Source organism: Delphinapterus leucas, chromosome 16, assembly GCF_059928025.1.
Source record: "Delphinapterus leucas isolate spDelLeu-1000000601 "Yukka" chromosome 16, BTC_Dleu_Yukka2, whole genome shotgun sequence".
NCBI classification, from domain to species: domain Eukaryota; kingdom Metazoa; phylum Chordata; class Mammalia; order Artiodactyla; family Monodontidae; genus Delphinapterus; species Delphinapterus leucas.
Window position 1 is genome coordinate 25648927 of NC_143144.1, and position 24047 is coordinate 25672973.

General features: G+C 44.8%; 1 protein-coding gene across 2 annotated transcripts in view; it reads left to right on the plus strand.

The window, feature by feature from the left end:
- Positions 1-23440, plus strand: part of SGPL1 (sphingosine-1-phosphate lyase 1) — a 59772-nt gene extending 36332 nt beyond the window's left edge. For both annotated transcript variants that reach the window (XM_022590798.3, XM_089897620.1), the window contains 8 exons: positions 6980-7068; positions 9026-9131; positions 10490-10588; positions 11227-11376; positions 12459-12697; positions 14052-14198; positions 15152-15272; positions 15780-23440. In XM_022590798.3, coding sequence (XP_022446506.1) covers positions 6980-7068; positions 9026-9131; positions 10490-10588; positions 11227-11376; positions 12459-12697; positions 14052-14198; positions 15152-15272; positions 15780-15920 — 1092 coding nt within the window. In that variant the 3' untranslated portion in view covers positions 15921-23440. The remainder of the gene's footprint in view (positions 1-6979; positions 7069-9025; positions 9132-10489; positions 10589-11226; positions 11377-12458; positions 12698-14051; positions 14199-15151; positions 15273-15779) is intronic.
- The last annotated feature ends 607 nt before the right edge of the window (positions 23441-24047 follow it).

Sequence of the window (24047 nt, forward strand, 5' to 3'; positions counted from 1 at the left end):
TAGCTTTGTAGTATAGTCTGAAGTCAGGGAGCCTGATTCCTCCAGCTCTGTTTTTCTTTCTCAAGATTGCTTTGGCTATTTGGGGTCTTTTGTGTTTCCATACAAATTGTGAAATTTTTTGGTCTAGTTCTGTGAAAAATGCCAGTGGTAGTTTGATAGGGATTGCATTGAATCTGTAGATTGCTTTGGGTAGTATAGTCATTTTCACAATGTTGATTCTTCCAATCCAAGAACATGGTATATCTCTCCATTTACTTTTAAGTTGGCACCATGAAAAATCAACATGTTCAAATACTCAGTAGCTAACAAAACTGGTATTCCTGGCATTCATTTTCCCCCCAGAAGTTCCAAAACTGTTAAAAACCAACCATAATCTAGCAGTGGGTTCCCTTATGGCATTTAGATGAACGGGATGATGTAGAGGGGAGATGCCAGTATACTTACAGTACGTGGGTATTCTTCTGTGCCATTAGACTCTTTATGAACTTTTTTTTTTCAAGCCTCACTAAATATTTTTAAAAATAATTTCTTCTGAAGATTAGTTGCTCAGTTTACTTTTTTTTTTAATGGAGTATAGTTGCTTTACAGTGTTGTGTTAGTTTCTGCTGTACAACGAAGTGGATCAGCTATATGTATACCTATATCCCCTCCCTCTTGGACCTCCCTTCCACCCCCCCACCCCACCGAATCCCACCCATCTAGGTCATCACAGAGCACCGAGCTGAGCTCCCTGTGCTATACAGCAGGTTCCCACCAGCCATCTGTTTTACGTGTGGTAGTGTACATATATCAATCCTAACCTCCCAATTCGTCCCACCCTCCCCATCCCCCTCTGTGTCTACATGTCCGTTCTCTACATATGCGTCTCTATTCCTGCCCTGAAAATAGGTTCATCTGTACCATTTTTCTAGATTCCACATATATGCGTTAATATATGATATTTGTTTTTCTCTTTCTGACTTCACTCTGTATGACAGGCTCTGTGAACTTTTAAGAGACCACAGTTTAAACAAGCACAAAAACACTTCGGCCTTATCCAGTGAAGTTGAAGATACCTGTATCTTATGACCCTGTTATGCCACTACTTGGGATATATTCTAGAAAAACGTACATGTGTGTATCAGGATAGATGTATATTCATAGCAACATTGTTCATGATAGCTAAAAACTGGAAATAATTCAAATGCTTATCAACAGTGGGGTGGATGAATCATAGAATAGTGTGTGTGTGTCAGTCTGTTGTAGCTGTCACTCAGAATGATACTCAAATTACTCCATTTTTGGCCAGTGGGAACTTCTTAATTTTGGCTCCGGGGCCTTTTTGCATGATTCAAGTAGTCTTTGCAAACTTCCTTTCTTTCCTTCTTTTTTTTTGGACAAATTTTTTTTTTTTTTTGCGGTACACGGGCCTCTCCTTGCTGTGGCCTCTCCTGCTGCGGAGCACAGGCTCCGGACGTGCAGGCCCAGTGGCCATGGCTCACGGGCCCAGCCACTCCGCAGCATGCGGGATCCTGCCAGACCGGGGCACAAACCCGTGTCCCCTGCATCGGCAGGCAGACTCTCAACCGCTGCGCCACCAGGGAAGCCCTGGACAAAATATTTTTATTTGATGAGGTATTCCAGGTTTACCTTTTACATTTCCTGCTCCAGACCCAGAATCAGCCATTCATTCAAGGAGCCCTAGTTCATTTATAGCCATGTAAAATATTTACATGGTTCCTAAGTCAAATTTATGGAATAAGAGAGTTTTAAAAGTTAACCAGAATAAAACCTGGAGAGACAAATAGAAAGTTAAGAGACATGAATGATAGAGTGAGAAAGGCTAACACACCTCTAGTTGGTATTTAAAAGCAGCCAGAAGACATAGATAACCTGTAAAGGTTTAACTTTTAGAACGACTGATATTCTCAACAGCAACAATGGCTGGGGCAGTTGCGGTTAGAAGAAAGATGGGCTATGAGTTGAGAATTGTTGGAGCTGGGTGATACATGCAAGGTTTTTATTAATTCCCCCTTTAGCTGTGTATAATCCACTCTTTAGTTCTTCCATTGTTTATTAAATTTCATTTACTGTGTTTTTCATTCTTGAGAATTCGGTTTGGTTCTTTTTTTAATTTGCTTGGTTCTTTGTAGTCCCTTTCCTTGTCTTATGCTTTGTTTATTTAAATATATTACACATAATTGTTTTATAGTCTATGTCTGATAATTCCATTATTGATGAGCCTTACCTGTCTGCTTCTGCTGGTTTCACTTATGCTGTCTTCTATCCTTGTATTTGTGTTTTTTTGTTTTGTTTTGGTTTTTTCTGTGAGTCACTCATTTTCTTGGAAACTTAACTTTGAGGCCTAGATTGAAGTTAAGTTCTTCCAGAGAAGATTTGTATTTTTGTATTTACTTCTGCCAGTTACTGGGGATTTGCTGTGAAGTGCGGCCACACTGGAACCAATTTAAGTCTGATTTTCAGCTCACAGTTTTGTACTATGGAAGTAGTCTGAACTCAGACCACAAACTCGAATAAAAGCTGTCTTGGCATACATTCTTGAGAGATCCTTATTTTTCTTTACCTTGAGCATCTGGGTTGAGAAAAGTAATTTTTCTTGCCGTTCTCTTCTGTACCAGTGGGGTTTATTTCTTGTACTGCTAAGAGTGTGGGTGAAGTCTCTGTTTTCAGCCATTGCCTCTTAGATTCCTTATCTTGAGCAGGCCCTACATTTATTTCCTGTTTATTTGTCAAAGTGGGAGTTTGAGGTCTAGATCTAGGAGTTGGCAATAATCCTCAGAGTTAAAACCAGCTTTGACATTCACTTATCTTGTAGGATTCTTGATTTTGCTTTGTTTGGGGGTTCAGTGTGTTCCTTTATGTTAACTCAGTGGTGGATATAAAAATATTTTTTAATGTTTTATCAAGCTTTTTTAGTTGTTCTAGTTAGGAGGGTTGCCCAAGGTATATAATGTATATTGCTGGAAATTGAAGTTCCATGATTGTTTTTTTCCATGTGGGAGACCTTTGTATACTTGAAAGCCTCTCCCCCTGAATCTTCTCTTCACCACAGTTTTCCTAGGATTCTCCGCTTTTCTTAGAGAATATGATTTCACAGATTTCCACCTGTGCCTGTCCTTCCTCTCTGCATGCCTTTTGGTTATCTGTGACCAGCCAGGTGGACACAGTTCTGCAAATGTAGAGCAGCACTGAGCTTTCAATCTCTTTCTTATCTGGGTTCACTAAATTTACCTTAAACCTTTCCTCTAAGTCAGTATTTTTATTCTCAGCAGTGTTTAGTCTGTTTCTTGCTGTTCCTAATGTATTTAGTAATTCTGGAATCATGCTACTTGGTACTTTGGGGTTTTTTCAGATCTGTGGTCTCTCATTCTGTTGTTTCAGTGGCCAGTCTTTCAGCTTCTGTTTTCTTGAATTCATGTTCTTATGATATTGTCCTACAGTGAGAAACAGGAGGAATTTCCTTCTGAGTTGGCCTTTACTTTGCAGGCTACCTTTTTTTCTTTTCATATGTTTGCATAGTTACTATGCCATTTCTTTCATCTTGGCTCGTGCTTCAGTGACTGTCTCTAGACATTCTGTTTGTTCTGATGCATGATGGGTCATTTCTTGTCTGAGAGGCAAGGCTTGGGTGAAGCTTTGTTCCACCTGTATTAGAATATCTAGGCCTCTTCTGAGATTTTGTTAAAAGTTACCTACCAGAGCTCACTCTGCCTAGCTGGAAGAGAATAATACTCTTTGGGCTTTATTTCTTTAGCTCATCCTGTATCCCTGGATTCTTCACTTTTAAAGAGTCAGTCCTGGTGTTCTCTCTCCCCAGGCTGCTTGTTTCTCCCCAGCCGCTATGTCTATCACCCACTCATCTGACAATAAAGAAACCGCCTCCATTTGCTTCTCTGAAGATTTGGGGGGTGTTAATGAGAATTCTCAGGGTTTTGCTGACTTACCCGGACAATTTCCATGTCTTGGAGGAGGGATGAAGAACTGGGTTTTACTCTTTGCTGTGCTTTAGAAACTTGTTTCTTTTTTTCATCATCAGTGTTTGAAGTTTATTGTGTTAGATTCCCTCTCTTTCTTTGTTTGGTTGTTGTTATTGCAGGGTTTTAATGCTTTTTCCCTTTATTCTTGCACATACTGGGGGAGAGAAAGTCTGTGAAGTAGTTTCAGTCTTCCATCTTAATCCAGAAATCCAACTCTGGGGGGGGTGGTTTTTGCATTGCTACAGTTAAACCATGCCTCTCCCATTAGCACCCTTTTTAGTGCTGTGTCAGGGGTCAGGAGAAGGAAAGACAGAGTCTAAGATCCCCAGTCTCTTCTGATACTTAGACTTTTATAAGAGAACTAATTACCTCTGGGATTATGTGAGTTTCTCTGTTTCTCTCTTTCATCTCTTTCTTTCTCTCTGTCTCTCTCTTGATGAGCCACCTCTGGTGAAGACAGTTCAGAGTTCAGAGGTGGGAAACAAGAAGACACGGCCAACTGGCTGGGCAGTCTTTAGCCTGTTCCCAACTAAGGTATTAAGCTCTTCTCATTCTTTCTTCTTCAACCTTAAACTGTCCTTTTATTAGCTTCATTTGCCCCAGTTCGAATGGGTGAGAGGTGACTTTATATACTGAAGGAAATTGTTGCCATGGGAAACAGCCTTGGCTTGTGCAAATGTATCTAAAAGAGTATCTAAAGAGTATCTAAAAGAAAAATTTCCAAATAGGACCTGTTCTCTTGTTGCTGATTTAGATGTCATATATTAGAGTGAGAGGTTTTAAAAATGTTGAAAGATGTTGACTAACGTAATAAGTAGTTATTGAGGCCTCTGTCTTCTTACTTCAGAATTAGATTTCCATTTTTGGAGGGGTGGTGCCAGGGGTAGAGGGAAATGGGAGGGTAGCAGCATATCTGAACACAGAATTTAGGGATCAGAAATAAAAATTGGAAGTAAAATTTAGGTGTTCCTGCTTTTACAGTCCAAAGTACACTGGTATTTGCCTAACAGATAATGATGTTGATTGGATGAGTTATTGGACTGAAAATAGGACATGTGAAGTGAGTGAGTGACTAGGGGTTTGGAAATATTTCTGCTTAGGTCATTACTGGACCTTAGTGAGAGATGAGTGCGCTGAGGACTTGATCCTTTCTCGACTTCCTTCACAACTGGCTTGGCTCCTCATGTGATGTTCTAAGGTTTTATGCTGGACCACAGGACATGCCGCGATTTGCAGCGCTGACCTCAACTGTAAGCAGAGAAATGCAGAGACCTACAAACAAGTGTCCCGTGCCTGAGTTCAGTGGCTTACTGTGTGGATGACGGTCACGTTTCCTGAAGGCTTCCTCAATTACAAAATGACTGACTCTTCTCAGCTAATCTTCCATATAATTCCTGACTACTGGGATTTTTTATTTTTATTTTTGGTTTCTTTGGGTCTTTGTTGCTGTGCGCGGGCTTTCTCTAGCTGTGGCGAGCGGGGGCTACTCTTTGTTGCGGTGCGCGGGCTTCTCGTTGCAGTGGCTTCTCTTGTTGCGGAGCACGGGCTCTAGACACGTGGGCTTCAGTAGTTGTGGCTCATGGGCTCTAGAGCGCAGGCTCAGTAGTTGTGGCTCACGGGCTCTAGAGCGCAGGCTTCAGTAGTCGTGGCTCACGGGCTCTAGAGCGCAGGCTCAGTAGTTGTGGCGCACAGGCTTAGCTGCTCTGCAGCACGTGGGATCTTCCCGGAGCAGGGCTCGAACCCATGTCCCCTGCACTGGCATGTGGGCTCTTAACCACTGCCACCAGGGAAGTCCCTCCACTGGGATTTTGTATCCTGTGGTATTTTTGTCTTATATGTGGATATTACTTTAGGAAATTTCAGTCATCGCCTGCTCTCATTTCATCTCATGTTAAGTTACACTAAATATGAAAATATAGAAAGTTTTACTTTTTATCAAAAGATGGATGACACTGGATGAATCACTTAGTCTCTCAGTTTTGGGGCTCAGTTTTCTTACCTGTAAAATGGAAAAGCTTTCTAAGATTATATGAATCTTTGGAGATGATAAATCTAAGGAAATATCCACCTAGCTCAGTGCTATGGCTTTTTTTTCCCTGTTTGTTTTGAAATTATTTCATTCTTAGATGTTATCAAAGGATAGCCAGATGGGTATGACATACCTGTATTGGTCATGGTTTACTGAGAGTCAAATCAGGCATTAAGAAATGTTAATGGAGGATCTGGTAGGTGCCAGCTACTAGCTAGGTGCCAGGAATATTGTCATGAACAGAACGGTCCCCACCTTCATGAGTTTTGTAGTCCAGTGAGGAAGACAAGATGAATGAAATGACCTCTGAGTATTTTTGTATCAACTCTGATAAAGAAATTCGCCTGTATCAGAGGTGCTAGGCCTAGTAGCTTCAGGAGAACATTTTTCTTCACTTTAAAAACATTAGGATTTTTTTTTTTTAATTTCAGATAAGTTAACAAACTTCTAAGTAGAGGCTTCTGCTTTTTTCTGTGTTTCAAACTTGTCAAAACGACAAGTTTACTTTGGAATATCTGAGTGTCTCTTCTTGGTCTTCTAATGTATTGCATAGCTGAGTAGAGTTGTAACTTCACAGTCTCACATTCTTCAATGGGCATTAAAATTTTAAATCAAAGTCAGTAATCCTGATGCTTTTGGATGGGGTAAAATGCCCTATGCTATCTGCAACTGGACGAACAACAGAAATGTAGGCGGATTGTGCACAGATGGGATCTGGGCAGATGTACATTTGTTCATACAGTGTGGAGCTTCTCATCACTTAGTAGTTTTTATTCTTCTCCTGAACCAAGATTGGGCTTAGCCAATAAAGTCACATTTTCCTTCTGGTGGACAGAAGCATGTGCTCTGCAGCATGCATCCAAGAGCTCACCTGTTTCTGCATCAGATACCCTCAACATCAAGGCAGGAAGTGCATGCTGATAGCTATCCCTAACTCCCTTCCACAGATGGCCTCTCTTTTTTTTTATTACAGGTGACCTCCGGGGGGACAGAAAGTATTCTGATGGCCTGTAAAGCTTATCGGGAACTGGCCTTCGAGAATGGGATCAAAACTCCAGAAATGTATGTACAGTTCCCTTGGTATCCATGGAGGATTGGTTCTAGGACCCCCATGGATACCAAATCCTCGATACTCAGGTCCCTTGTATAGAGTGGTATAGTATTTGCATATGGCCTATGCATATCCTCCATATAGTGGTTTGTGTTTTTTTTTTTAAATTTATTTATTTTTGGCTGCATTGGGTCTTTGTTGCTGCACGCAGGCTTTCTCTAGCTGCGGTGAGCCAGGGGCTACTCTTCATTGCGGTGCACGGGCTTCTCATTGTGGTGGCTTCTCTTGTTGCAGAGCACGGGCTCTAGAGCACAGGCTCAGTAGTTGTGGCACACAGGCTTAGTTGCTCTGCAGCATGGGGGATCTTCCTGGACCAGGGCTCAAACCTGTGTCCCCTGCATTGGCAGGCGGATTCTTAACCACTGCGCCACCAGGGAAGCCCCTCCATATGGTTTTAAATCGTCTCTAGATTACTTAGAATACTTAATGTGTAAATGCTATGTAAACAGTTGCTGGTATGCAGCAAATACAAGTTTTGCTTTTTGGAACTCTTTTCCCCCTGAATATTCTCCTTCCTTGGGTGGCTGAACTCATGGATACGGAGGGCTTGACTGTATGTGTGGCTGGGTTTTTTCCCCTGTTAGGTTTGTCTGTGTGGAATACTGCTGTGTGAAACAGCCTGATAATCTGTTTTCTGATTCTTGTCTTCCTCTGGTAATTCCAGTCCTCTTCTCTCCCATCCTGTGCCCTTGACCATTATCCTTCACATTCAGCAAAATCCTAAGTGGATCTGCTAGTTAATATTGAAGGTCATTCCCTTTCCCAACCACCCAGATTTATACCTGGTGTATACTGCAAGAACGAGATCCTTTTTCTAAAAGTTGACAGAGTTATAGGACTACATCTTTGAATTCTGTGATGCTATAAGTTTATCTCGCGCCTAAGGAAAGCTCTCTACTTATCTCAGTTCAGTGAAAGTTACTTAAGTATAATAGGCTGCCTCGGGGTGCTCCCTAAGAAAATTTCAGCCTGACAGCTGTGTTCTGGGAGGAAAATTTTTAAAAACCTTCTTGAGATGTACCTGTATTGCCACCCCATGGACATAATTTTGAAACTTGGTTGCATTTTTTTTTTCTTTAGGTTCCCTCCTTGTACAATGTGTTTATACCACATCTTTTGGGTTAATTTTTTTCCACAAGTGTCAAGTGACTAAGAGTTTTGTTGTACATGATCTCATGCTGTGATTCATACCTAGCCTAAGAGAGTAAGTTAGGCTGCCATCTCTCTTCGTGCACGAATCTTTGATGCTTGGTACTTATTCAGTGATAGCGATTTTTCTGCCTTAAAGGGAACAGATTAATTGTAAGAGAGGAGTAAATGAGGGAAGTCTGAAAGCAAATGACTTGGTTTCCTTTTTCAATACTGTTTGAAATGCTGCTCCCAAATATGTAGGAAAAATGGGGATTGTAGTTTTTCATAGGATCATGGTCTTCCAGAGATGGAGAAGAGCACTGATCTGATGCTTGACTGCTGCTTTAGTATCCCTGCTGAGCAGTCTTATGTTTTGTGCTTGAACATGTGTTGTGTCAGGAAGCTTGCTCCTCACTGAGGTACCCGTCTTTGGGTAGGCAACCCCTAGAGGGTTCGACCGCATGTTGATCTGATCCAGATTCTCCGTCAGCCCTGATTGATGCTTGGGATCCCTCCATGTGGCATTATTTCCAAGTTCTTCCTGCTACCAAAATGGTTTGGTAGCAGGAAGAAGTAGGGAGGTTTCTCTAGAAAATCAGGTGACCTCTTTTTGTCTATGTTTAAAAAGAAAAATAAAACAATATAAACAGTTTTAAAAACTGGACTAAAAATAATCAGAAGTTGCTTCCTGGTGATTTAGATGAGCTGCTGACCATGTTATCTCTTGAACCCTGTTTTGATTTGAATTTCACTGTTTTCTTCTTCCCTGTCCTTTAGTGTAGCCCCCCAGAGTGCCCATGCTGCATTTGACAAAGCAGCCAACTATTTTGGGATGAAGATTAAACGGGTTCCACTGAACAAAGTGATGGAGGTGGATGTTCAGGTGAGTTCCTCTGAAGGGCTGTTGTCTGTCTTGGGCTGCAAGAAGCAGGAAGTGCTATTTCCAGTGTCACACACAGATAGGCTCAAAATGCCTTTGACTGTAGTAGCCAGAGTTGCAAAAACTGCCACTGGCAGTGGTGAGTCACTGCAGCTTCAGTCTTTTCATGAACTCGAATAGGAAGATGAGACTAACTTGAGACTTTAAGGTTTTGCTTCAGCACCATCACTTTCTCTTCTGTCTGTAAAATGAGCCAGGACTAACTTGCCCTAAGACTCTCACTGTCGTTTTCGATTGGCCTGAATTAGTACCATTGCCATTATAATAGTAATTTTTTTTTTCAGAAGTAAACTGTACAATTTATTAGCACTAGCATTATTCCCCCCCACCTTAATTGAGGTATTAACTAATTGACAAGTAAAAAACTGTGTATAAGGTATACAACTTGGTGTTTTGATCCATGCATACATTGTGAAATCATCACCACAGTCAAGCTATTTAACATCTCCATCACCTCACATAGTTACCATTTTCTTTCTTCATGGTTAGAATACATAAGACCACCCTGCAGATCTCTCAGCAGATTTCAGCTATACAGTGCAGTATTGTTCAGCATAGTCACGTGGCTCTACATTAGAGCTCCAGAACTTACTCATCTTGCGTAACTGGAACTTGGTACCCCTTGACCAACATCTCCCTGTTGCCCTCATCCTCCAGCTCCTGGCAACCACAGTTCTACTCTTTGCATCTATGAGTTTGTTTTAGATTCCTCATATAAGTGAGATCGTGCAGTATTTGTCCTTCTGTGTCTGGCTTATTTAACTTAGCGTAATGTCGTCCAAGTTCATTCACATTGTCGCAAATGGCAGGATATTTTAAGCCAGAGTAATATTCCTTTAGTAATTACTTTTATGCCTTGCATTTACACAGAAGAACTCTGTAGTTTTCAGTGTTATCAGAATCGCATTTGAGCCTCATGACAACCTGGGGAGGTCGTAGAAGCTGTTAGTGTTATTGCAGCCGCGGAAACACACTGGCTGGTTACGTAGTTTCCTCAAGGCTTCACTGCTAATAGGTGGGGCGAGGACTCACATTTGGCTCTTTTGCCTCTTAGCCGAATATTCTTTTTTACCCTCACGGTGATTCTGCTGTTTTTGTACTGTGCTCTCAGACTGTTCCCCCCAAATGTTTGTATCCGGCCAGCACGGCAGGGCGGTGGTGTTCTTCCAGGTTGGAGAGGTGAAGCAGGGGTGCTAGTGGAACTGGAACTCGAGGCTAGTAGCCTAGATTGCTCCTGGCGGCAGAAGAGAGGAGGAATTGTGATGTGGCTTCTCACTTTCCTTTCAACTTTAAACCCCTAGGCCATGCGAAGAGCCATCTCCAGGAACACTGCCATGCTCGTCTGTTCTGCCCCACAGTTTCCTCACGGTGTGATAGATCCTGTCCCTGATGTGGCCAAGGTATGTGTGAGAATGGACTACTAGGCAGGCAGACTGAGATTTTAAAGTAGAATCTAATGGTGCAGTACTTGGCAAAAAGAATCTATTTTGAGTTTAGGTTCTAGCCCAGTGGTGATGAACAGCTCTCATCCGCCCTGTGATAAGCTGCACAGCTCTGCCGAAGCCTCTGAAAGTGACTAGCTTCTGCTATGGGGGAGGGATAACACGAGGAGGAAGGCTTTGTTTAAACTGGACATTCTGAAGCAGTACTGACGTTTTGATTCAGATCAGGAAATAATCTGCATTTAGGGCATGCCTGCCAGAGCTCACCATGCTGCCCCAGAGCACCCCTCCCTCCTTCCCCGCCCCCAGCCTAAATCAGAGTGCTTCTCATTTCTTGCTGGATTTTGCAGGTGAGTTTGAGGCCCCGCGTATTTAAATATAAAATAGAAACCACATTCAGATGAATTATTTTGAAGGCTAACTACGTTTGAAAGACAAGCTTTATTAAAAATGTCAAAAATAGCCAGGTTTTTAAAACATGGAAGACAGTACATAATGCCTTGGGCCTGTATCCCACCATTCCACCCATGTCTTGCAAAGTTTTCGTTGTAGAGCTATAACTGATATTGTCTATGGTCTTTGGTTTATGGAACTAGCTGGCTGTCAAATACAAAATACCTCTTCACGTGGACGCTTGTCTGGGGGGCTTCCTCATCGTCTTTATGGAGAAAGCCGGATACCCACTGGAGCACCCATTTGATTTCCGGGTGAAAGGTGTGACCAGCATTTCAGCTGATACTCATAAGGTGAGTGAGGGAAGAGACCACATGTTAATCAAAGTAGACAGTTGATTATTTTGACTACTACCAGTAAAAAAATTGGTTAAAGCATTAGTTTCCCCATTAATATAAAATTAAATCTGGCTCTTTGCTCACACCAAGGCAGCGGATTCATATGACAAGGTACAATGCTAGAGGTGACCAGCAGTAGTGAAAAGGAACCTATTATCTTTATGTCACAAGTAAGAGAGTTTCTGTCACAGCTAAGAGAGTTTCTGTATCCAGTGACTGTATGTAACTGCGACATGCTAGTGTAGTGGCCCTTACACAAAGGTTCCCTGAAGCCTTGAGATCCTTGGGGGTGGGGGGAGGAGGTGAGGTTGATAACCAGAGTTCCTAAGAGGAGGTACGCTGATGCTGCAGCCCCCATGCTCCTGGGGCTCCTGTACCTGCGTGACTGGAGTTTATCACTGGAAGAGCCCTTTTGAAAAAGGGATGAACTTATGTGCTCAGGAATGTTTGGACTGAGGCAAAGTGCCCTCTTTCTTACTGTCTATCCTTGTGTGGCTCAGGGGGTAACATCAGGCACGTGTTAGCTTCAGTGAGCTAATTAGGAGGGCACACTCGTGAAGCACATAGTTCATCTTACAGCTGGATTAAGTAGCTTCTAGATTTTGAGCACCATGGTGTGTTCTGAAGAAAAAGGATGGAAAGGGAGTCAGATCGTGATTGTAGTTGCTACAAGTGACCTCAATTCCACCTGTCCTGGCTTCCAGTGGAAATTTATCTTTGCTTCCATCCTGACATACCTTCCTGGGGTACTGTCTTAAATAAGGAAAACTCTATGCTGCGTGAGAGATAGGAAGCAAACCGATTAACTAGACAAGACGTTGCTTTTCCTGGGCCTCAGATTCCTCATTCCTAAAATAGAGAATTTAAACCCCATGAACCCCCCTGAAGTTTCTTATACTTTTTAATAAATAAGTTGGAAATCTTAATATGAGTGGGAACAGAGGGAAACCGACAGACGGGGAATCTGCATGAAGAGAGCTCTGGGGCAGGTCTGCCGCATGGAACTGTACACTCACCTGTCTGCTTCTCCCCCTCAGTATGGCTACGCTCCCAAGGGCTCTTCAGTGGTGTTATACTCTGACAAGAAGTACAGGCACCATCAGTTCTTCGTTGACACAGATTGGCAGGGCGGCATCTACGCTTCCCCAACCATTGCGGGCTCACGGCCTGGTGGCATCAGTGCAGCCTGTTGGGCCGCCCTGATGTACTTCGGTGAGAGCGGCTACGTTGAAGCTACCAAGCAGATCATCAAAACCACTCGCTTCCTCAAGTCAGAGTATGTCTGGAAGGTTGGGGGGCTCTGCCGTGTCGCTTGCTTTGTCTGCTGTAGGCTCAAGGCAGCTGCTAGGCCCAGTGCCGTGGCTGCAGCCCGTCTGCAGGCCCGGAGTGTGGTGTTGGCCTGGGGGGATAAGCTCCCTTGCGTGCTGGGACTTGGAGGCCGCACCCAGGCTTCATCCGTGGGCCGTGTTGTCTCCCTAACAACTGGCAGCTCTTACCAGGTGCTGGCGTACAGCTTAATGGTTAAGACAGTGCTTCTCAGAACGTGAGGTTGAACCCTCATCAGTCACATGGAGGGCTTGTTAAGACGCAGATTGCCGGGGCCCACTCCTAGAATTCTGACGCAGTAGGTCTGGAACGGGAGTCTGAAGATTGGCATTTCTGAAAGTTCCCAGTGGACACTAATGCTGCTGGTCTGAGTCACACTTGGAGGATCGCTGGAGTAAGAGAAGAACTGGAGAGGGGGAGGGCGGAAGGGGTGGTGAAATCTGGGGTTAAGGCTAGAACCAGCTTGTGTGCTTTGTCTAACACACCTCTTCGTATGTCACCTGCCTGGCTCTCCGTGTGTCACCAGGATTGGGGAGGCCTCTTCACGCTCTTGAGGGTGAATGAAAGCAGCCAGTAGGCACAGCTCACTTGAAAAAGGCCTGCATATGGTCCTGATACACCATCTGCTGAGAAGTGCTGTACCATTTCTTGCTTTAGGGATTACGTGGATGACTTTTTATTTTTATTTTTTTATTTTGTTGCTGCACGCGGGCTTTCTTTAGTTGCGGCGAGCGGGGGCTACTCTTGGTTGTGGTGCGTGGGCTTCTCATTGCAGTGGCTTGTCTTGTTGTGGAGCATGGGCTCTAGGTGTGCAGGCTTCAGGAGTTGTGGCTCGTGGGCTCTAGAGTGCAGGCTCAGTAGTTGTGGCACATGGGCTTAGCTGCTCTGCAGCATGCGGGATCTTCCCGGACCAGGGCTTGAACCCGTGTCCCCTGCATTGGCAGGCGGATTCTTAACCACTGAACCACCAGGGAAGCCCTACATGGATGACTTTTTTAAAGAGAGATGGATTATTTTTCCAGGATTTACAAAAAAGTACATTGTTTATCCCTCAGATACCCCTGGGGGGGCATATTATAATTTGGGAGTTGGGCAGACAGGTTAAGAGCCAACAGTCTTGATTCATTGGATCTAGTGGGGTTTGAGCCTTAAAATATTTTTAGTATTTAGGAACCACTGATCTCAGTCTAGCCACCTTATGAGAAAACTTAAGCCCCCAAAGGTTAGATTTGTTATAAGGGAGACATGAGATGACCAGAAGAATGTACGTGCCTGAATTTCCTTTCTGTTCCTTTTGTTTTAAGACTGGAAAATATCAAAGGCATCTTTGTTTTTGGGAATCCTCAATTGTCAGTCATTGCTCTGGGCTCCCATGATTTTGACATCTATCGACTATTCAACCTGATGAATGCCAAGGGCTGGAGCTTGAACCAGTTGCAGTTCCCACCCAGGTGAGCTTGAAGACTTTCCTTTGCTCCATGACTGCTGAAGGACTTGGGCAGCAAGATGACCTGAAGTATAGAGAGTGACTGCTAGAGCCCAGCACTTTAGTGGCAACTGTAGTATCTCAGGATGTCTGTCTTGCTATTTGGAGTTATTCGATATCAAGAACAAGACTGTTAGCTTTAAGGTCTGGCAAATTAGGTGGCAGCCTTGAGATGAGTGGTCGGTCATGAGATTGTCTCCCACCGCCCCACACACACTTGCTCTCTTTCTGGGCTCTGTTCTGTCCCATCCGCAGGTGCTCTCATGACCTGAGTAACGGAGGGCCTCTAATCCAGGGCCTGCAGTCATTCAGGCCTGCTGCTGTCGCCTTCCATAGGCATTTCTAACCTAATCTTCCAGGATGCCTTTAAATAAACACTCTGCTTCAACAGAGTAGGTCTCCTAGTGCCCTCCGCACCCCCCCCACCCCGATCCTGTCATGTGTCGTGCCACTGCCAGCCCCATCTGGATTCCGTTTTTTCCTCTTCACAATCCCACTGTACCCCAGTCTCCCTACAGGGGCAGTCAGTTTCTTCTCTGCCCTGAAGACCTTCGAGACCCCAGCCATATGGCCCTAGCCCCATGAGGGTTTACCACCTAAGATAAAAGCGTCCTGTGGGTTGTCACATGGTTGAAGGAACAGCAGTGGACAGTTTCTGAGGGGAGGGGGAGGACAGAACAGCCAGCTGTATTCATCTTGTCAGGGTGGTTCCTGGTCACGCTGAGGGCATGAAGCCCTCTTGACAGCCCGTGTATTTGAGAGCCCTGATGCCCACGGCTGGGAGCACTTCGGCTACACTTGTCACGAGCAACACGAAGAAGCAATCAATAAATTCCTGTGTTGGGGGCTGCCTGATTTCAGAACTTTTTCCCCCTCTTATTCCAGGATTCATCTCGCTTTGTCTTTCTTCTCCCATAGCATTCATTTCTGCATCACACTGGTACACACCCGTAAGCGAGTAGCGATACAGTTCCTAAAGGACATCCGGGAATCCGTCACTCAAATCATGAAGAATCCGAAAGCAAAGACCACAGGAATGGTAGGGACACGTGGGGTTTTTTCTTCCTGTGGAAGTTCAGGTGGTGGTGGTGTGCTTGAAAGAATCAGATGATCCCCAGTCTGTTCCTGCCTCTGTCCCTTATCCACAAACCTCTTTCCTTATTAGTCAGAACTGATGATCTCTGCTCACCCATTCCCAGGGTTTGTTTTAGTCTCAAACGAGGTATGCTAGATATAATAAGCACCTTGTAAATTTGAAAGTGCTGTACAAAGACAGGTGGTGGTAGTGTCCATTTAAAAAGAAAATTTTGACACAGGAAAGGCAATAAGCCTGTTTCCTCCGGAATTTTCTACACCAAATCCCATAGGACAGTTCTTTTGGCAGAACGGCAGGCTGGCAAATGCCTGTGAAAAACAGCCTATGCCTTTCTGCTGGCACAGTGCCTGGGCTGGGGAGGCGGGCATGGTGGGAGGAGGAGCGCACGACCGCAGCACGGGCTGCTCCGGGCCCCTCGTCTCTAATGACACTCTGTGACTGGGTTTGTAGGGTGCGATCTACGGCATGGCCCAGGCTACAGTCGACAGGAACCTGGTGGCAGAATTGTCCTCCGTCTTCTTGGACAGCCTTTTCAGCACAGACACTGTAACTCAGGGCAGCCAGATGAATGGTTCTCCAAAACCCCGCTGAGCTGGGATCCTCCGTGGCCCTGAGGCGCATCTGGCCTTCAGAAGGTTCTCGGGGTGTGGGACGGGCCACATGGTTTCAACATCTGGTCTTTGCTCCATAGAGCACAACACGGCAGACCATGAGACAGCCTGATCCTCAGGATTCTTGTTTCCATCCCTTTGTGGTTTTTAACGTGAAGACTCTAAAGGATTCCATGACGTAATTATTTTGCCCTTGTTCTAAATGTTACCCTGGGAATTGTTTTAACCATTTCCTTCTCTAACCTCTCTTGCTTTCAGCTTCACTTAATCACGGTGTGGGAGCTCTGACCTGTCCTGACTCCTTAGGGAAGCTGGGCTATGGTTTACGAGATAGGAAAAGGGTTGCTTTGTTACCTCAGGCAGGTGGGCTAGTCAGACGGGAAGTGTTCCATAACCGATGTTTCCCTCGGTGAGGGTGAGGTCTGCTCTAAGCAGGAGGCTTTTCCAGTCCTCCTCTGTGAGTGGTTAGCTGTCTCAGGGTCCCTTCTATTGCAGCTTGTGTTGTCTCTTGAGGACACAGGTTGACCAGCCATCGTTCTTGCTATGCGGGGCCGGCACGGTCCAGCAGATCTGCTCCGTCCACCACGGCAGGGTCTGGAGCAGTCGCTGGTCCTCGGCGGTGCCTGCAGTTCCCATTTGATACTTGGTTGTCATCTTTGAAGACTGTTGTTGGAAATTATGCTCCCACTGGTTGGTTCCTATTTCCATGGACGAGGAAAAGAGTGCGGTTTCAGAGAATCTAGGGCCTTCTGGGGCTGCCTCCCTGAATTGGCAGCGTTGGGGCACGCCTGAACTCTCTCCTGGGCCCTTTTCTGTACTTTCCTGAGGATCGGGGTGGGATGAGCACCCAAATTCAAATGTGTCACCAGAGTTGGCAGCAGTCCTCCCCTCCCTGCTGCTCTAAGCCGTCAAGCACGTTTGCTTGCCTGAAGGAAGAGCTCAAAGCACCTTCACAAATTGCCTCAACTTACCCGAGGTGGGCGTGAGAGAGCCCCCAAGGCAGGGAAAATCTCTCTCCATTCTGTGTTCTTCCTGCCTCTTCCCCCTTTATTCAGCTCCCAAAGGTACGACGGCAGTTAAGCCTCAGGTACTGCAAGCTCCTCGGCCCTGGCTAGGATGAGGTAAACTTTCTGGAATAGGAAGACATGATGGCAAGTGTCAGTTGTGGCCCAGGGCCTGGGATTCCTTCGTCAGACTAGTTGCTCAGGGTGGCGCAGGGACAGGACCCAACCCTGCGCCCGCTCCCCACGCTCCGCCTCCCACGCGGGGCCCTGATCTAGGCTGAGCCACGGTCCTGCTCTCATGCTGACACCCCATGTGCCTTCTTCCTCAGCGGGGCCGGGCTACTCCTGACCCGGGCCGAGGGCAACTGGATCGGTCCTTGAGGCTTTCACCTGGGTAGGGGTAAGTCAGGAGGAACTTTCCTTTGTCCCCTACCCCTCTCAGGGACTCCTGAATATTCAGCCTCTTCAGGCTGGACTCCTCTAGCCTTCTTCGCTGGGAACACCGGCCAGGAGAGCCACGACGCCTGGACTTCCCGCCGGCTCCTTGGCACAGTTGTCTGAAGTGTTCTTTAGCTCTGTACTCCCTCCACACTAACTGTGACCAGCTGGCCATGTCATTGCAGGGCTGGTGTGGTGTCTTTCATCCTGTCTTCTGTGGGTTCCAAGGATGGTTGGGGTATGTTTCTCTTAGAGGCTCAGATCCTTCGGACGTGAGAGTCACGTTCCCCCTGGTGGCTGAACTGCTGGGCACCTCCTGAGAGAGAGACTGTGCATGAACCGTCCCTGGATCTCCAGTGTGTTCAGGCTGGATAGAGGAAGTCCAGGGGCCCAGAACCACCCGGCAGGCACCACTGTGGTTTGTCAGCTGCTGAAATGGAGAAGCACGTGTCCTGCAGAGTGTGCTCTTGTTTCCGGTGTCTCCCAGGACCTTCCTCTGTGCTGTGACATTGCTTGCTGCCACTTTAGGTTATGGTCACGAGCGTTAGTCTGACCCAACACTTGTGGGCTTTCTATTCTGTACACCTGTGCACATGAGTAACAGTCTGGCAGTGGTGGGTAGAATGTCTTGATGATGTATTGTTGCTAGCAGGTGTCACATCGGCCTCTGCAAAAACTGTACTCTCTTTTCTGGGTTAGAATTAAGTAGTTGCATGAATATACTGCCATGTCACTTTTAACATGACCAGTTTTATACCTGGAAAACGGTACTGGCCTCTTTTAGATCTTTTCAGTCTTTAATCTCCCCCTTTTCCATCTCAAGGCTCCCTTCCTAATTGCAGCAATAATCTCTTAAGAAGCAGTTAATAAAATGTCCCCAGTTTTAGTCACTGTGGATGGCTATATTCACACAGGGAAGATACCTGCTGGGGTGGTGGCAGCTCCAAACCGGCTGCTGGGGAGAAGTGCCCCTTTGTGTTGATATGGTTGTGTGTGACCACTGATACCAGAACCAGTTCAGACATGGACGAGCGGCAGTTCTGCTCAGTTCCAAGCACCTTCCTGGTAGCTCCACCAGGAGTGGTGGCCACACCTGTTTAAAGGTCTGGAACTCACATCTTCAGTTCCTCAGGGCCAGGGCCTTCTCTTAACTTTTCAGTCACCTCCCTCATCCACACCTGCTTACATCTTACTGATGCTTACTGATGGATTGAGCCATCTGGGGTGGTCTCCACCCAGCTGGGTAGCGTGGATCCATTTCACCAAAGGACACTGATTTCAAGCCCTACATTTGGTTTGGGAGCTGATGGAACTCCTCAGATATCTGCACACGTAACCACTGGGCCTCTTGTCCCATTATGAATAGGAAGTGAGAAGTCTTTCTGAAGGGTTATTCAGGCTCTGAAGTTCTGTCCTTCACGTAACCCAGCTTTTCATTCTGGCTCTCAGCCCATTCACACTTGGCCAGAATCAAGCCAAGGAATACCGCCTTTGCCATATAGTTTCTGCCAAAGGACTTGGTTCCCTGAGCCCCTACTTGCTTTGGGGTAAACCCTAGAGAAAAAGGGGCCAGGATATGTTTGGTGAGGAGGCGTGGTCCACCCAAGAAGTGGTGTCCTGATGCTCACAGCTGTGAGCCCCCTTTGCCTTCTCTGTGGGTCTTGACAGCAACAAGCTGCTTTTAGCTAGACCCAGTAGTGATAGAAGTAATGACAGAGGCCTAACTTGGTAGCCACCAGCTATAGCCTGTAAGCAGAAGGCATGTGTTTGAGAGCCTTTTCTTGAGCTGGAGTTGTAATTGCCTTACTTTTTCTTGTGTTTTTTTTTTGGTCCATAATAGCTCCTTAACATCCTCTGCTATAATTTCAATTATTTGCATTAATTTTAGAATAAACATGTTTATTTCCAAAAAGTGTTCCTTGTGTCTTTGTACCACATCAAGGTGCTTCATATAACTGTAGTGCCCTCCAGGTTGGCATTTTTCAGTCTTTGATCCATGAGTAAGCAGAGGCAGAAAGGTGACATAACAGTCTATACTGCCATGTCTAGTGGCTTGTCCCCTGATCCAGTCATTAGGTCAAAGCACATTTAGAAGAATTCATGTCAGAAGTGAAGCAGATGGGGGAACCACTGTCTGAACCTTGTTGGTTCGACATTAAGCTTTACTGAGAACTTGTTACTAAAAAAGGTATCGGACAGAGAGAGATCAAGATGGCAGAATATAAAAGGACATGGAGCTCACCTCCTCCCATAAATACATCAAAAATACATGTACATGTGGAACAATTCTCACAGAATACCTACAGGAGGCTGGCAGAAGATCTCATACAACCAAAGCTTCAAGAAAGATCACCATATAACTGGGTAGGATGAAAAAAAAAAAAAATGAATCAGGACGGGACCTGCACCCCTTGGAGGGAGCTGTGCAAGAGGAAAGGTCTCCTCACCCCAGGAACCCCCTTCACCAGCTGGGAGATCAGCCGGGACAAGGAGCTTCAGCAGCTCAGAGGACAGTGTGGCCAGCCGGCTTGCAGCAGGCAGAACAGAGAGAGACCAGCACAGACAGTCCCGGCCACCTCGTTGCACTCCGCAGCCCAGACGCGCATCTGCTGGAGCACGTGGGGCTGGGTGCTGAAACTTGGGCTTCAGCAGACAGACACAGGGAGAGGACGGGTTGGCTGCACAGAGATAGCCCAAAGGGGCTGGAGTGTGGTCCAGGCTGCAACCAGGCGTGTGTGCAGGACAGAGTATGGGTTGGTCACAGAAGCCCCGTTATTAACGTGTACACCGAGAGAGTGGGGGGCCTCGCCATAGCAGCCTCATTCTCGGTGCTTACAGTGGGCACGGCTCCCCCTCTACAGCTCTGGGGGCATGCGAGTGCTGGCGGGTTGCCCATATGCAGAGGCAGGGCTGAAATCTGAGGCGTGTGACTTCAGTGGATTTATGTTGCTGCAGGCAGCTTTGTACCTTCATTGCCTGTGGGACACCTGAGCAGATTACTGGTGCTCCTGTAGCTATGGCGGGTCCGGCATTAGTAGCTGCAGGCTTTGTGGGCCCCGTGCATGCAGATGCACGGTCAGGGCCTGAGCTGACTCCTTAGCTCCCACGGCGGGTCCAGGTGTGCGACTACAGCGGTCCCCATTCCTGACTGGCGGATCAGTGCTAGTGGCTTTGTAAGCACAGCACCTGAGGTACACCTGGTAGACTGCCTGCATTCCCATGGCTGACTGGGGGCCGAGGGCAGTGCCAACAACAGTGTACTTTGTGAGCCCGCACAACAGGTGACAGGCAACACCACAGAGCGCATTTCCTAGTGGACAGCTCCGGTGGAAGAATACTCAGTGGCTCCTCTCTCGGCGGGAGTGCTCCAGTCCTGCCTACCTCACACCACAGCTCAGAAATGGATCTGGGGCTTCTTCTCCAACAACTGGGGAGCAGACCCGCCCCAAAGAGGGCTGTGACCACCACAGAGCAAAGAGGAGGCCCTGCTGAACATCCAGTGCAGGCTCTGGTCACCACAACACCTATCGTACCTCCTATAACATCCAGCACAACCTGAAGTCAGACATGGCAGGCGTCCACACTAAAAAGTCCTCGCACCAAAAATATTAGGCCACACAGGGATGCTCCCACAGAAAAACAGCCCTTCAAGACCACAGTATATGACTTTGTCTTAAATCCACAGAGTCAGAGAAATTTAAGTGAAATGAAAAGGCAGAGGAACTACTCCCAATTAAAATAAGAAAATCCCCTGAAAGAGCAAATAATGAAACAGACCTCTACAGACTACCAGACCCCCAGTTCAAGAAGGAGGTAATAAAGATACTGAAAGAATTAAGAAAGGCTATCAACAAATACAAATCACTGTAAAAAGGAACTAGAAACTATAAAGGGGAGACAATTAAAATTATAAAACTCACTTGCCAAGATGAAAGCCAACCTAAAGGCAATAAATAGCAAACTAAATAATGCAGAAGAATGAATAAGTGATCTGGAAGATAGAGTAATGGAAATCACCCAATCAGAACAGCAGACAGAAAGACAAGAAAAAGCAATATATGAGATCTATGGGATAATATAAAGCATGTCAATCTACGCACAGTAGGAATCCCAGTAGAAGAAGAAAAAGGGGATCAAAAATGTATTAGAAGAAATTACAGCTGAAAATTTCCCAAACCTGAAGAAGGAAACAGATATCCAGGTATAGGAAGCACAGAGGGTCCAAAACAAGATGAACCTGAAGAGAACTACACCAAGACACATTATAATTAGAATGGCAAAAGTGAAAAATAAACAGAGGATTCTAAGGACAGCAAGAAAAAAACAAGGAATTAGTTACAAGTGAACCACCATAAGACTATGAGCTGACCGCAATACAGAAACACTGCAGGCCAGAAGGGAGTGGCAAGATATATTCAAAGTCCTGAAACGGAAAAACCTGCAACCTAGGATACTCTAACCAGCAAGATTATCATTTAGAATAGAAGGAGAATTTCTCAGAGAAGAAAAAACTAAAAGAATACAGTAATACTAAAATCCTAGAATTAATACTAAAATACTAGAATTTCTCAGAGAAGAAAAAACTAAAAGAATACAGTAATACTAAAATCCTAAAAGAAATATTGAAAGGTATTCTCTAAATAGAAAAGAAGAATCTATAGGAAAGAGAAAATCACACAATTGGAAAAAAAGTCACTTAAATAAACCAGTACAGAGATTGAGGAAAAATAATCAAAAAAATTTTTGTGAAAGTGATGATAGCCACATGGAACAGCAAAAGTATAAATGAGATGTAAAAGAGGACATCAGAGTCAAAATGTGGGGGAAGAAAGTAAGACAATGTAGATTTTTCTTCTTAGACTATGCTTGAGCCTATATGGCTACCAGTCTAAAGCAAGTAGATACAGTAATGGGTAAACGTACTTGAAAACAGGGTAATCACAAAACAAAAACATATTCACAAAAAACGAAGAGAACAAAAAGCATAATACAAAAGAAAACCATCAAATCACAAAAGGAAAAAAAAGAAACAAGAAATACAAAATCAATAAGAAAACAAGGTTTAAAATGGCAATAAAAAATATCTTTCCATAATTACCTTAAATGTCAATGGACTAAATGCTCCAATCAAAGCACACAGACTGGCCGACTGGATAATAAAACAAGAGTCTACAATATGCTGGCTATAACAGACCCACTTTAGGGTGAAGGACACACATAGATTGAAAGTGAGGTTATCAAAAACAATATTTCTAGCAAATGGAAATGACAATAAAGCAGGGAGTAGCAATACTCATATCAGACAAAATAGACTTTAAAGCCAAGGCCATAAAGAAACAAAGAAAAACACTATATAATAAAGGTATCAATACAAGAAGAGGATATTACACTCATTAACATATATGCACCTATTATAGGAGCACTTAAATAAAACAAATGTTAAGAGACATAAAGGGAGAAACTGATGGGAATATAATAATAGTGGGAGATTTTAACGGCCCACTGTCATTAATAAAGAGATCTTCTAGATAGAAAATTGATAAATGAAAAGAGATCCTAAATGACACAGTAGAGCAGTTAAACAATAGACATTTTCAGCATATTACATCCAAAAAACTAGAATACACATTCTATTCAAGTGCACATAGAACATTTTCTAGAACAGGCCACATACTGTCTCACAAAACAAGCCTAAACAAATTTAAGATAGAAATTTGAAGTATCTTTTCTAACCACAATGGCATGAAACCAGAATTCAACCAGAGAGAGAAAGGAAAAGAAAAGACTTACATGGAGACCATACAACATGCTACTAAAAAACCAATGGGTGAACAATGACATAAAAGAGGAAATTTTTAAAAACCATGAGACGAACAACAATGAAAATCTAACCATACCAAATCTCTGGGACGAAGCAAACGCAGTCCTAAGAGGGAAGTACAGAGCCATACAAGTCTTCCTAAAAAATAAGAAAAATCTCAAATAAACAACCTAACCTACCACCTAAGAAAATTAGAAAAAGAATAAACAAAACCTAAAGGTAACATAAGAAATGTAATAATAAAGATCAGAGAGAAAATAGAGATGAAGAAAATTGTAGAAATTCAAAAAAACCAAGAGTTGGTTTTTTGAAAGAGTAAACATAATGGACAAACCTCTGGCCAGGAACACCAAGAAGAAAAGAAAGAGGACCTAAGTTAAAAAAAAAATAAGAAATGAAAGAGAAGGAGAAACAAACTTCTGAATTGTGTTGTCTCCTTTGCTGCACGTGCTGTTATCACCAGTCAGTGCACTGTGATGCACAAGGGCTAGGGTGAAATGGAAATTTCTTTTAGGAAACAGGAAATAGGTTACGAATAAAAGAATGCTCATCCACTGAAAGGAGATGGTCTCTCTCTGGGCATCAGTGTTGGCTGAATGCAGAGAACCTGGAAATTGATTCAGGAGTTTTGGAAACTAAACAAAACAAAATCACTGAGGGGCTTCCCTGGTGGCGCAGTGGTTAAGAATCTGCCTGCCAATGCAGGGGACACGGGTTCAAGCCCTGGCCCGGCAAGATCCCACATGCCGCAGAGCAACTAAGCCCGTGTGCCACAACCACTGAGCCTGCGCTCTAGAGCTCACGTGCCACAACTACTGAAGCCTATGCACCTAGAGCCTATGCT